This window comes from Belonocnema kinseyi, chromosome 8, assembly GCF_010883055.1.
Source record: "Belonocnema kinseyi isolate 2016_QV_RU_SX_M_011 chromosome 8, B_treatae_v1, whole genome shotgun sequence".
NCBI lineage: Eukaryota > Metazoa > Arthropoda > Insecta > Hymenoptera > Cynipidae > Belonocnema > Belonocnema kinseyi.
The window spans coordinates 20906095-20921655 of record NC_046664.1 but is presented as its reverse complement, the minus strand read 5'-3'; the positions used below and the strand labels follow the sequence as shown (position 1 = coordinate 20921655).

The window sequence follows — 15561 nt, the reverse complement described above, 5'->3', positions numbered from 1 at the left end:
TTTAATCAAACTGACGAATTTTCAACTAAAATTTAAAAAAAAAAATTAATTAAGAAAAAAATTAATTTGCAACGAAAAATTTTGTTTAACAAAATAGATTAATTTTCAAACAAAATGATGAATTTTCAACTAAAATAAAAAATCTTTAATTAACATAGTTGAATTTTTCTACGAAGTGATGAATTTTGAATTAAAAAATCAATTTCTGATCAAAAATGGAATAGTTAACTTTTCAGATAAGAAAAAATTTTAAAAAATAAATAATTTTTAAGAAAATAGTTTAATTTCTAATGAAATGACGAATTTTCAAATAAAATTAGAAATCTTCAACTAATAAAGTTATTATAAGCATCCTCCCGAAAAAAACTCCCTGATTAAAAAAGAAAAAAAATCCAGTTTTTTTCCAACTTCTTCAATTCAGTAGACACTCCGCTTTCAAAGAATCAAACATCCCTAATTGGCGAAAAATAAATTCCACGTCTCATCTATCCGAGAAAACAATGAAAAATTTTAGGAATTATGTAGTATCTTGTTGAAAGCGTTGTAGGAAGTCTCGAGGTCGAAGATGAGTTGGCGAACTTGGGTGTCCGTGAGTTCATCCGAGGCGGACATATTGTTCAGAGTTTGCAGCCAATCGGCGACCTTTTGCTTACCATCAAAGTCGCTCGGAAGAATGCTCAAACGATTCATGGTGTCCATGAGATCACGCAGATCCGGATGGAGCTGGTCCATGGCTTTTATCTCGAGACGGAGCTTGTCCATCAGAGTGATGAATAAAGAGACAATGTCGGCGATGCACTTTGAAGTGTTGCCCTTGTCGTCCTTTATCGTGATTGGCCTGTCTTCCTTGATTCTCTCGAGAGCTGCCGGACAGTCGAGTCTAAAAGCTCTCGCGAATGCGTCGATTGTCGGATACTGATCGCTCTGTACCTGTCATTAAAGTTAAAATCAGAAAAATCAGGCTCTCCACTCGAATTCTGGAAAAAGAATTCGCTCACAATTTCAGCCTTTTTCACAGATATCTCAAGTTTTTTTTTTGTTTTTTTTTTTTCCAGCTATTGGGAATGGTGGTCGACCATTTCGCCACCTGGTACCAAAAACTCGAACTAGAAAGAGTTCCGGAAATAGAGTTCTTGAATTCCCAGGGATTTAAGTTCTGGTTATATAACCGAGAATATGAGAGAATTCAGGAGAATTGAAATGAATTTATGATTTTTAACAATATTGCTATTGTTCGGGTTATTTCAGCAGTTTCAAATATAAATTAAAAGTTTCCAAATGTATTAATTTATTACAAAAAAAAGTTCAACCTAAAAAGACAAATTTCCAACGAAAAAGTGTCATAATTTATATTTTAATAAAAAAATAATCAAATTTATACAACAAAAGAAAAGAATTTTCTAACCAAAAAGACGAATTTCCAACAAATAAAGATTTTTCACTCAAAAAATAAATCAAAGTTTATCTAAATTATTGAACCTTCAAACCAGAAGACAAATTTTCTTTATAAAAATTCAATTTCCAAACAAAAATATTACTGATTAACAAAAACTTAATTTTCCACTAAACTGATGCATTTTTACGCAAAAAAAAAGCAAATTTCAAATTAGAAAATAATTTTTTTAATGTTTCATTAAAGTTGAAAATTTATTTTTTCTAATTGGAAAAATTTACTATTCCATTTCCGATAGAAAATTGATTTTTTTTTTAATTAAAAACTCATCGCTTGGATTAAAAATTCAACTATATTAGTTAAAGATTTTTTATTTTAGTTGAAAATTAATTTTTTTTTATCTGAAAATTTAAGTATATTAATTCAATATTGAGAATTGAAAATTATTTTTTAATTTGAAATTTCCTTTTTTTGCGTAAAAATGCATCAGTTTCGTGGAATATTAATTTTTTGTTAATCAGTCTAATTTTTGGTTTGGAAATTGAATTTTTTTAAAGAAAATTCGTCTTCTGATTTGAAGGTTCAATAATTTAGATAAACTTTTATTTATTTTTTGAGTGAAAAATCTTTATTTGTTGGAATTTCGTCTTTTTGGTTAGAAAATTATTTTCTTTTGTTGTATAAATTTTACTGTTTTTTTATTAAAATATAAATTACGACACTTTTTTGTTGCAAATTAGTCTATATTATATTTAACTATACTAGTTAAATATTTCTAATTTTAGTTGAAAATTCGTCATTTTGATTCAAAATTAAACTATTTGCTTAAAAATTCGTTTGTGTTTTTTGGTGAAAATTAATTTTTTCTTATCTGAAAGATGAACTATTTCATTTTCGATGAAAAATTAATGTTTTAGTTCAAAATTCCTCATTGTTATCGTAAATTAAACTATTTTCTTAAAAATTATTTTTTTGTTGTTGAAAATTTATTTTTTCTGATCGGAAAAATTTACGATTTCATTTTTGATAGAAAATTGATTTTTTAAATTCAATACTCATCGCTTCGATTGAAAATTTAACTATATTAGTTCAATATTTCTAATTATAGTTGAAAATTCGTCATTTTGATTGAAAATTAATCTATTTTGTTAAAAATTCGTTTTTTTTATTATTGAAAATTAATTTTGTTTGAACTGAAAACTTTACTATTCCATTTTTGATCGAAAATTAATGTTTCAGTTCCAAATTAATCATTTTTATTGAAAATTAAACTATTTTCTTAAAAAATATATTTTTTTTTATTGTTGAACATTTATTTTTTCTAATCAGAAAAATTTACTATTCCATTTTCGATAGAAAATTGATTTTTTTAATTCAAAACTCATCGCTTCGATTGAAAATTCAACTATATTAAGGATTTTTTATTTTAGTTGAAAATTCATCATTTTGATTGAAAATTAATTTTTTTTATCTGAAAATTTAAGTGTATTAGTTCAATATTTCTAATTAATTTTGTTTGATCTGAAAACTTTACTATTCCATTTTTGATCAAAAATTGATGTTTTAGTTCAAAATTCATCACTTCGATTGAAAATTAAATTAGTCAAAGATTTCTAATTTTAGTTGAAAATTTATCATTTCGATTGCAAATTAAAATATTTTGTTAAAAATTCGTTTTTTCTTTTTTGTTGTTCAAAATTAATTTTTTCTTATCTGAAAATTTATTATTTCGTTGCTGATCGAAAGTTGATGTTTCAGTTCAAAATTTATCATTTTGATTCCCATTTTTTTAATTTTCAATTTTAATGAAATAGTTCATCTTTCAGATAAGAAAAAATTAGTTTTCAAAAATAATAATAATAATAATAATAATTGTTAAGAAAATAGTTTAATTTTCAATAAAAATGAGGAATTTTCAACTAAAACATTAATTTTCGATAAAAAATGAAACAGTTCATCTTTCAGATAAGAAAAAATTAATTTTCAACAAAAAAAAACTAATTTTTAAGGAGACAGTTTAATTTTAATAAAAATGACGAATTTTCAACTCAAATTAGAAATATATTAAAAATAATAAAATTTATGCAACAAAAGAAAATAATTTTCTAACCAAAAAGACGAAATTCCAACAAATAAAGATTTTTCACTCAAAAAATAAATAAAAGTTTATCTAAATTATTGAACCTTCAAACCAGAAGACAAATTTTCTTTATAAAAATTCAATTTCCAAATCAAAAATTAGACTGATTAACAAAAAATTAATTTTCCACCAAACTGATGCATTTTAACGCAAAAAAAGGAAATTTCAAATTAAAAAATAATTTTTTTACGAAAACAAACGCGAATTTTTAACTAAAAAAGATCGATCTTAAAAAATTAAAAAGTTCCATTTTCTGTTAAAAAACGAATTCCGAACCAAAAAAAAGAAGTATTTCTCACTAAGTAGTTAAATTTTAAATTCTCAATTCTCAATATTGAACTAATGTACTTAAATTTTCAGATAAAAAATTAATTCTCAAAACAAAATTTTTTTAACAAAATAAATTAATTTTCAATCAAAATGATGAATTTTCAACTAAAATAAAAAATCTTTAACTAATATAGTTGAAATTTCAATCAAAGCGATGAGTTTTAAATTTTAAAAATCAATTTTCTATCGAAAATGGAATAGTAAATTTTTCCGATTAGAAAAAAAAAATTTAAAAAAAAAAAGGATTTTTAACAAAATAGTTTAATTTTGAATCAAAATGATAAATTTTGAATTGAAACATCAATTTTCGATCAGCAACGGAATCATTAAATTTTCAGATAAGAAAAAATTAATTTTCAACAACAAAAAAAACGAATATTTAACAAAATATTTTAAATTTGCAACCAAAATGATAAATTTTCAACTGAAATTAGAAATCTTTGACTAATTTAATTTTCAATCGAAGTGATGAATTTTGAACTAAAACATTAATTTTCGATCAAAAATGGAATAGTAAAGTTTTCAGATCAGACAAAATTAATTTTCAATAATAAAAAAAAACGAATTTTTAAGAAAATAGTTTAATTTTCAATCAAAGTGACAAATTTTCAACTATAATTAGAAATATTGAACTAATATAGTTAAATTTGCAATCGAAGCGATGAGTTTTGAATTTAAAAAATCAATTTTCTATCCAAAATTAAATCGTAAATTTTTCCGATCAGAAAAAATAAATTTTCAACAATAAAAATAAAAATTTTAAGAAAATAGTTTAATTTTCAATAAAAATAATAAAATTTGAACTAAAACATCAATTTACAATCAAAAATAGAATAGTTAAATTTTCCACAAAAAATAATATTTTTTCAGAAAATAGTTTAATTTTCAATAAAAAATTATGAATTTTGAACTAAAACATCAATTTTCAATCAAAAATAAAATAGTAAAGTTTTCAGATCAGAAAAAATTAATTTTCAACAAAAAAAAAGACGAATTTTTAAGAAAATAGTTTAATTTTTAATCAAAACGACGAATTTTCAACTATAATTAGAAATATTGAAATAAAATACTTAAATTTTCTGATAAAAAATTAATTATCAACAAAAAAATTTTTTTTAACAAAATAAATTAATTTTCAATCAAAATGATGAATTTTGAAATGAAACATCAATTCTCGATCAAAAATGGAATGGTAAAGTTTTCAGACAACAAAAAATTAATTTTCAAACAAAAAAAATTTTTTAACTAAATAATTTAATTTTTAATAAAAATGACGAAATTTTCAACTAAAATTAGAAATATTTAACTAATATAGTTAAATTTTCAACCGAATTGATGAATTTTGAAGTAAAACATCAATTTTCGATCAACAATATAATAGGTAAATTTTCAGATAAGAACAAATTAATTTTCGACAAAAAAAAACGAATTTTTAAGAAAATAGTTTAATTTTTAATAAAAATGACGCATTTTCAACTAAAATTAAAAATCTTTAACTAATATAGTTGAGTTGTCAATTGAAGTGATGAATTTTGAATTTAAAAAATCAACTTTCTATCGAAAATCGAACAGTAAATTTTTCAGATTAGAAAAAAATAAATTTTCAACAACAAAAAATAATGTTTAAGAAAATAGTTTAATTTACAATAGAAATGAGGAATTTTGAACGAAAACATCAATTTTCGATAAAAAATGAAATAGTTCATCTTTCAGATAAGAAAAAATTAGTTTTCAAAAAAAATAATAATAATTGTTAAGAAAACAGTTTAATTTTCAATAAAAATGAAGAATTTTGAACTGAAACATTACTTTTCGATCGAAAATGGAATAGTTACATTTTCAGATAAGAAAAAATTAATTTTCAACAAAAAAACGAATTTTAAAGAAAATAGTTTAATTTTTAATAAAAATGACGAATTTTCAATGAAAATTAGAAATGTTTAAATAATATAGTTAAATATAATATAGACAAATTTCCAACAAAAAATGTCATAATTTATATTTTAATAAAAAAATAATAAAATTTATACAACAAAAGAAAAGAATTTTCTACCCAAAAACACGAATTTCCAAGAAATAAAGATTTTTCACTCAAAAATGTAAATAAAAGTTTATCTAAATTATTGAACCTTCAAACCAGAAGACCAATTTTCTTTATAAAAATTCAATTTCCAAACCAAAAATTAGACTGATTAACAAAAAATGAATTATCCACGAAACTGATGCATTTTTACGCAAAAAATATAAAATTTATCTTGAACCAGGAGAATTTTTTATTACAAAAAATTGTGTCTTTATCCAAAAAAGATTCCAGTTAACTAAGTAATATCAAAAATTGAATTTTAATAACAAAAAAAAAATTTCCACGAAAAAAAAAATTAGATTTTCAATCCAAAAATACGAATTTTTCAACCAAAAGGGATGAATTTTTAACAAAACAGATAAAATCTCTACGAAATAGTTGCATTTTGATCAAAAAATATGAAATTTATCTTGAACCAGGAGAATTTTTTATTACAAAAGATTGTGTTTTTATCCAAAAAAGATTCCAGTTAACTAAGTAATATCGAAAATTGAATTTTAATAACAAAAAAATAAGTTTCAACCAAAAAAATTGGATTTTCAATCCAAAAAAACGAATTTTTCAACCAAAAAGGATGAATTTTAAACAAAAAAGATAAATTCTCTACCAAATAGTTGTATTTTTATCCAAAAAAGATCAATTTTGTGCTAAAGCAGATGAATTTATAATAAAAAACAATTTTTCTTCATAACTTTTTAAGTGGTTCAGGTTTTATTTTAAAGGGATCATTTAAAAAATGGAAGATTTCAAAATGTGGGATATAATAATAAGGAAGACATTAAGACAATATTTTTAATTTTTCAGGATTGACAAATTTTTTAGGTAAACTAAATTTTGTCAGGGTGTCAATAAAATCACATTTAAAAAGTGTGTAAAATATTTAAAAGCAAAAGAAAAATTAACATAATATTTTATTTTGATCAATTAATTTTAAGAGATTATTTAAAAAGATTCTTGAAGATTTAAAAAAATTGCCAAAGAAGAATCTGAAAGATTTTAGGGCAATATTTATTAATTTTACAGAAAAGATTTAAATAATTCCAAGAGATTAGAAGTTTTAGAAGGTATTACAAGATTAACAAAAAATAATTGTTCTTCTATTCGTCTGACAATTGTTAATAATTTTTTATTTTCAAAAATGAACTTCAAGAAAAAATTAAAAAAGGTTTTTAAACATATCAAACGATTTCCTAAAATGTCTAAAAAGAAATTAGATGCTTTTGAAACAAAATATTTAAGATTGGTAAGTTTACAAAATAAAAACAAATAAAGAATTGAGCAAATTTAAGAAATATTTTGCAGAATTAAAGAGATTCAAAATTAATTTTAAATTTTAAAATATTTCGAAAGCTTTTAAGAGAATAAAAGATTGTCTTTAAATTGCTGGGAAAATTTTCGAAATTATAAGGTAACCAAAAAAAAAAAATTTTAATGATATTTGAAATTTTTAAGAAAAATTCTAGTCAGTAAAAAATATTTTGAGAAATTCAAGACTTTTTAAATAGATTATAAATATTTGAAAATTGTGGAACATTTTCACAAATTTAACAAATATTTCTTGATTTCTTCTTTAAAATCTTCTATAGTTTTTCTGATACGTCGAAAATATTCAAAATCTTCTTTTTAATCTTCTCAAGAATCTTATGAAAATTATATTTATATAAATTTAAAAAACAAACTAATAATACTTATTTTCTTGTTTTCAAAAAATAATTTTCTTCGAAAAAAATCGAATTTTCAATCCAAAAAGACGAATTTTTTTAACCAAAAAGAATGAATTTTTAACAAAATAGTTGAATTCTCTACCAAATAGTTGCATTTTTATACCAAAAAATTAATTTTCTACTAAAACTGATGAATTTGTAATAAAAAACGACTTTTTTTATAATTGAAGCTTTTATCCAGAAAATATTTCAGTTCATTTTTCAACACCAAAATATAAATTTTAAACAAAAAGCAAATTTTCTAAGGAATAGTTGAGCTTTCAAGAAAATAGTAAAATAGCTTAATTTCTAACCAAACAGTTGCATTTTTATCAAAAAAAGATTTAATTTCTGCTAAAGCAGGTAAACTTTAAAGTAAAAAAGACAAACTTTAAAAAAAAAGTTGAATTTTCAACCGAAAAGTTGCATTTTTATTCAAGAAAGATAAAATTTCTCCAAAAACAGATGAATTAAACAAAAAAAGACCTTTAAAAATAGTTAAACTTTAAACTAAAGAAGATTGCACTTCACTTTTTATAACGAAAATAAGAATTGTAAACAATTTATAAACAAAATTAATATCTTTTAAAGAAAATTATAAAATTTTCAACCAAATACTTGAATTTCCAAAAAAATAATTCAATTTTTAACATAATAGTTGAATTTTCAACCTAAAAAAATTAATTTCCAAAGAAAAGTGTCATAGTTTATATTTTAATCAAAAAAGATTAAATTTATACAATAAAGAGAATTTTTAAACTAAAAAGACAAATTTTCAAAAGAAAATTATGACTTTTCAGCAAAAAATTGTTGTATTTTCATTTAAAAAAAAATTAATTTCTACTGAAACAAGGGAATTTTTGAATCAAAAAGATAAATTTTCAAAAGAGTAGTTGAATTTTCTGTTAAAAAATATTTCAGTCGACTTTAAAAGATCAAAATGAGAATTTTTAATCAGAAATACGTTTCTACAACAAAAATAGAAATTTTAATACAAAAAAAGGTGAAATTTATCTTTAAAAAGATGAGTTTTTATTTAAAAAGAACAAAAGTTTTCCAAAAAAAAAGTTTAATTTTGATACAAAAAAGATTCCAGTTGACTCTTTAAAATCAAATTTGCAATTCAAAAAGAAAATTTTTTTCAACAAAAAAAAAGATGAGTTTTTAACAAAATAGTTATATTCTAAATTAAATAGTTGCATTTTTATCCAAGAAAGATGTAATTTGTACTAAAACAGGTGAATTTTTAATAAAAAACGACAGAATATTTTTTTAAGTTTATCTGTCAATCATAAAATATTTCAGTTAAATTTTCAATACCAAAAAAAATATGTTTTAACGAAAAAGTAAATTTTCTAAAAAATAGTTGAATTTTCAGCAAAACAAATTAATTTTTATTCAAGAAAGATCCAATCGTTTTACTAAAAAAGATAAACTTTTAAAATAAAAAGACAAATTTTCAGAAAAAAAATTAATTTCCAACAGAAAATGGAATGGTTACATTTTTGATAAAAAAAATATTTTCAACCAAAAAAATAATTTTTCAATCACAAAAATCAAATTTTAACCAAGAACATTAATTTTTTTACGGAAAAATATTCAGTTTCAACAAAATACATAAATTTTCAAACAAATATTTGAATTTTTAAACATTTAAAATAATTGGAATTTTTCATTAAATTTTTTTAAGCTCCTCTAAAATAAAAAAAATGCTGATAAATCTTCCAGATTCTTTTTAGAAAAATTTAGAAATATTTAGAAATCTTTTTAAAGGTATTTATAAATTTTTTTTTTAATAAAAAATTATTTCGAAATCTTCTAAGCTAACCTTTGTTTTTAATTCTGTGAAATCTTAACCAATTTTAAATTCCTTTTTTTTTTAAATTTTCGAATATCTTTTTAAAGAGTTGGAATTTTCTTCACATTAAAAAAAAAAAAATTCTAAAAACATACACAAAATTTTCTGCAGAATTAAAAAAACTGCATTAAAATCTTAAAGATTTTTTATAACAAAAAATCATTTCATGTTTCCCATTAATCTTAAAACTTAAGTATCTTGAAAATTTTTTCAAAGTTTAATATTTTTTTAATTAATTGAAATTTTTCTCATTTTTAAAAAAATCCTTTAAAATCTTTAAAATACCTAAAAAAAATTAAAATTATTTTTTCACACTTTTATCAATTTTTCCATAAATTTCGAAAAACTTTTCTAATTCTCTTGAAACTTTTAAAAAATCGGAATTATTTTCAAAATTTTTCAATTTCGATAGTCGAATTGATTTTTGGTTATTATAAAATAATTTTTTATGTTTTCGAGATTAAGAGAATTTGTAAATTATATATTCAGATTTAGATTGTCAAAACAGACATCTTTTTTTTTGTAATTACAAATTGCATAGTTTGCATAGACATTTATGAAGTTTACATAACTGTTCGTATATTTATTCTTTTTCAGTATATTGCAAAACAAAGTGATATTTCAAAAAAAAAAGTTTTAATACAAAATAAAAAAAAAAGATTAGAATTTCTACCAAAAAAAGACGAATTTGTAACATAATACATACATTTTTAACCAAATAGTTAAATTTTCAATTGATTTTCAACCAAAAAAAATTTTTTCAACAAATTACATAAATTTTTTAATGAATAATTTGAAACCCCAATGTGACGATAGTCCAAATTTTATTTATTAGTTTTTATTTTTTCGTTTCAACATTTTCTAGCTAAATAATTGAATATATGAACCAAAAAAGATAAATTTTTAATAAAATAGTTCAATTTTAAACCAAGAGAATTAATTCTTAGTTTATATTTTTGTCTTTTTAATATATGTTAATTAAAAAGCTGAATGTTTAAATAAAAAAATCCATTTATCAACAAAAAGATACATTTTCAAACTAAAATAAAAAAAAAAACATATTTTTAAACGAATAGTTACATTTTTAACCAAAGAGTTGAATTTTCAGCATAATAATAAAATTTTCAACAAAATGGTTGAATTTTAAATCGAAAAATATGAATTCTCAACAAAAAAGGAAATTTAAACAAAGAAAATTAACTTTCTACCACAAAAGACAAATTTTTAACAAAATAAATCAATTTTCAAACAAATCGCTAAATTTTAAACTAAAAAAGTTCAATCTTTAACCAAAAATTGACTTGTAAAATTTTCAGTTAAGAAAATAAATTTACAACTACCGATGTAAATCTTCAACCAAAAAAATTAACATTTTGGAAAGTAGTTCCATTTTGATTAATTACTTGAATTACCAACTAAGCCAGAAGACATTTCAACCAAAATGAAAAAATTCGGTAAAAAAGTTGAATTTCCAAAGTAGAAAAAATGAATTTTCGACTAAAAATATAATTTGAATTTAAAAAGAAAAAAGATATTTTAGTAAAAAATAAAAACAAACTTAGATTTAAGAAATAAAGACGAATTTTCAAGAAAATACTTCATTTTTACCCAAAACATTTATTTTCTACCAAGAAAGACGAATTTCCACCAAAATATATCAATTTTAAACCAAATAGTTAAATTTTCGAGCCAAAGTGATGAATTTTCTATAAAACAGTGACTTTTTAACCAAAAATTTAATTTTCGACCGAAAAAGATAATTTTTTTGTTCAAATCTTCTAAACTTAATACTATATTTTCTTTACATTTTTTTTAATCTTTAGAAATTTTAAATTATTTTTACTTTTATTTGAAACTTCTAAATATTGTTTAAAATAATGGAATCTTTCTTTAAATAAAAAAAAAATCCTGCAAAATTAAAAAAAAATTGCCTAAAAATCTTCCAGATTTTTTTCTGGAATTTTTGCAAATTTCTAAAAATGTTTTGTAATCTCTTTAAGTATAAGATTTTTTTTAAAAACAATTAAAAAGAAAAAAGATATTTTAGTAAAAAATAAAAACAAAATTATATTTAAGAAATAAAGACGAATTTTCAAGAAAATACTTCATTTTTACCCAAAAAATTTATTTTCTACCAAGAAAGACGAATTTCCATCAAAATATATCAATTTTAAACCAAATAATTAAATATTAGAGCCAAAGTGATGAATTTTCTATAAAACAGTTTAATTTTCAACCCGAAAATGTGACTTTTTAACAAAAAAATTCATTTTCGATCGAAAAAGATCATTTTTTTCAAATCTTCTTAACTTAATAATATATTTTCTCTAAATTTTTTTTAATCTTTAGAAATTTAAAATTATTTTTACTTTTATTTTAAACTTCAAATATTCTTTAAAATATTGGAATTTTTCCTTAAATAAAAGAAAATCCTGAAAAATTAAAAAAAATTGTTTAAAAATCTTCCAGATTTTTTTCTGGAATTTTTGCAAATGTTTTGTAATCTCTTTAAATATTAGATTAGTTTTTTTAAACAATTGCCTTAAAATCCTCCGTATTCTTTTTTCGAAATTTTGAAAATCTATTGAAAGGTCCAAATCTTCTGAATAACTTTTTAAATTATTTGAATTTTTCCTCAAATTTGTCAAAAATTATTGGGAATTAAAAAAATTGCCTAAGAATCTTCCAGATATATTAAAGGAAAAAATCATTTTAAATTTTCGCAGAAATCTTAAGCTTTAAGTATCTTAAAATTTTCAAAATCCATACAAAAAATTGCCAAATTCTATTTATAAAAAAGTGTCTATAAATCTTCCAAATTTTTGTTGGAAAATTGTAGAAATTTCCTGAAATATTTTTCACAAATATTCTTAATATTAATTTAAAAAAAGAAGTGATTAATCATTTTCACATGAATCTTCAGAAACTGATTTTATTTTCTTGAACTTTAAAAAAAATCTACATTATTTTCAAAATTTGAGAAAATGAATTTTAAACCAGTGAAATTTATATAGAAAGCGACAAATTTTCAAAGCAAAAAGATAATTATTCAACAAATTAGTCGACTTTTTAATTTAAACACAAAATTTAGCCAAGAAAGGAAATTTTTAAATAAAATTGTTAAATTTTCAAACCAAAACATGAGTTTTTAAATCGAAAATTTATTTTTCGAGCGAAATAGATTAATTTTTATCCAGCCATATCAATTTTTAATTAAAAAAAAAAGTAATTTTGATTTTTTTAATTAAACTCTATTAATTTAGTTCGAGTTTAAGTGAAAAAATGAGAAAAACTAAATAACATTTTTTATTTTTGTAAATCTTTACAAATTTACAATTATTGTTTAAACATTTGCACAATTCGCAGATATTTTTAAAAATAATTTACATTTTATCTCAAATTTTACTTTTAAACAAAATATTTATTTTCTGACAAAAAAGGTGAATTTTCAGCAAAATAAAAAAATTTTGAAACAAATAGTTAAAATTTCGAGCGAAAATTATGAATTTTATATAAAACAGTTTAAATTTTCAATTTTATTTTCGATCGGAAAAGTTGAATTTTTAACCAGCCATTTCAATTTTTAACCAAAAAAGGTGAATTTTTTTTTAATTTTTCTAAATCTTGACATATTAATTTTTTTTAATATTTCTATAATTTGAAAATATACTTTAAAATGATTAGGATTTTTTCTCAAATTTGATTTTTAACAAGCAGAAAAAATTATTTTCAACCAAAAAATACGAATTTTAAGTAAAATAATTTTTTTTTAACCAAATAGTTAAATTTTCAAGCTAAAATGACAAATTTTCTATAAAACAGTTTAAATTTTTAAAACCGTAAACGTGACTTTTCAAATCGAAAATTTATTTTCGATTGGAAAAGATGAATTTTTAAACAAAAAAAAAAAGATAATTTTGATTTTTTTATATTGAATTCTAATAATTCAGTTCGAGCTTCAATTGAAAAATTTGAAAAACTAAAAATTAACATCTTTTAATTTTTCAAAATGTTTACAAATTTCGAATTATTTTTTAAATATTTCGACAATTTTAAAATATCTTTTAGAATAATTGGCATTTTTCTCAAATTTGATTTTTAACCAAAATAAATTTTTTTTTACCAAAAAAGTCGAGTTCTCAGCGAAATAAAAAAATTCTTAACAAAATAGCTAAATTTTCGAGCCAAAATTTAAAAATAATATCTTTTAAAATAATTGAGATTATTTCTCAAATTAAAAAAAAAAAATCTTTACAAAGAGAAAAAGAATTTTTCTAAAAACCTTTCAGATTCTTTTTCGACAATTTTGAAAAATTTGGTAAATCTTTTTAAACATACTTATGAATTAATTTTTCGAAATAAGAAATCATAAAAAAATTTCCCCAGGAATCTTAAGATTTGAATATCTCGAAACCTTCAAAAATCTTTTAAGATGTTCAAAACTTTATTTCGAAATCTTTTCATCCGAAATTTAAACTTTTGTTCGTAAAAAATTATTTTTGTTTTGAAAACTATTAAACATTTTTTTAATGTTTCCAATTTTTCCTAAAAAAAATATTCTCTTAAAAAAATAAAAAAATCATTTCAAATTTTCATAACCTTGAAAAAAAAATATTCTCTTAAAACCTCATTTAAAAAATCTACGTTTTGTTCAAAAATATCGTAAATATCTTCAAAAATTGGATTATTTTTTAGCCTTTTGAAAACTTTTAAATGATTCGAATTTTCCCTAAATTTTTGTTGAAATTACCAAAAATTGGAAAAATCCTTAAAATCTTTCATATTATTTTTTTTTAATTTTTAAATCCTTTGAAAATTATGAGGAAATCTTTTTAAATATTCTCATAAAATTAGTTATTCAGAATAAAAATTATTAAACATTTTCAACATTGAAGCTCATTTGAAATACTGGAAAAACGTTGTGACACTACCTTGACATTATTTTTTTAAATTTATGACACTATTTCCGATTTTTAAAGTGCGTCCGAGGCCTGTAATTTGACATGATATTTTTCTGATTTATTTTTAAATCGCTAAATATCAATAAATAAAATTATATTTAAAAAATAATTATATAAAAAATGCTTGCCTGTTTAAAAGCTGCTCTATATTGCACTAATAATTTACTGCAAGCTGCTGTGTACTCTTTAGGCGTGACACAGTCTCTAATGTAGGCCTTCTCGAGATGCTGAAGTGTATTTACAACTGCATACAAGTCGGCTTGATTATCATATTTTTCACGTTCCCGGGCATTCTTGTACAATTTTACTTCTTCGTACAGTTCCGGCCGATCCTGTCCTATCGACATTGTTGCCACTGAAAATATTTACAATAAAAAAAAAGGATTCCCTGATCTGTAAGTAAATAAATATGGCACCACTTATTATCCTTTTTTTGTACGATACTTCAATTTTAATTTAAGAAAAAAACTAAATAAAATTGTAAAAAAAAAAAATAAAGACAAGAAAGAATAAAAATAGGCAAATTCTCGACAAAGACATGAATTTTTCAAACCGAATAGTTACATTTCCAATTTATGAAATTATTTTTTTTACGGGACGACTGAAAAATCCCGAAAAATGAAATTCCCCACACTGTAAAATTCCCGAATTAGAAAATTCTCGATTAATCAAATTCGCGAATAGTAAAATTGCCTGAAAATCAAAATACCGATATGAAAAATTCTCAAATAATAAAATACACGAATAATAAAATTACCGAAAAATAAAAATACCGAATTGGAAAATTCCCAAATAATAAAATTTTCGAATAGTAAAATTTCAGAATTATAAAATTCCCGACTAATAACATTCTCGACAGTTTATAATATTACCGAATTGAAAAATTCCCGACAGTTTATAATATTACCGAATTGGAAAATTCCCGAATAATAAAATTCGCGACAGAAAATTGCCGATTTATAAAATATCCGAATTGGAAAGTTCCCGAATGTTAACAATTAGAATTTTTTATAAATATATTTTATTGATTACAAATACAACAATAAGACATTAGTTTCAAAAATTATTTTTAACATTTAAAATTTCGAAGCTT

The 15561-nt window shown here is 20.9% G+C and overlaps 2 protein-coding genes across 2 annotated transcripts in view; one reads left to right on the top strand and one right to left on the bottom strand.

Annotated features, from left to right (window-relative positions):
* Positions 1-364: 364 nt before the first annotated feature.
* LOC117178404 overlaps positions 365-15561 on the bottom strand; it is a 44907-nt gene continuing 29710 nt past the window's right edge. Inside the window, exons 3-4 of the mRNA XM_033369831.1 lie at positions 14597-14823; positions 365-930 (exon numbers count right to left, since the gene is read on the bottom strand). Of these exons, the coding sequence (XP_033225722.1) occupies positions 511-930; positions 14597-14823 (647 nt within the window). The 3' untranslated portion in view covers positions 365-510. The remainder of the gene's footprint in view (positions 931-14596; positions 14824-15561) is intronic.
* LOC117178032 (organic cation transporter 1-like) overlaps positions 14793-15561 on the top strand; it is a 168205-nt gene continuing 167436 nt past the window's right edge. The window contains exon 1 of the mRNA XM_033369232.1: positions 14793-14863. The gene's annotated coding sequence lies outside the window, so the exon portion shown is untranslated. The remainder of the gene's footprint in view (positions 14864-15561) is intronic.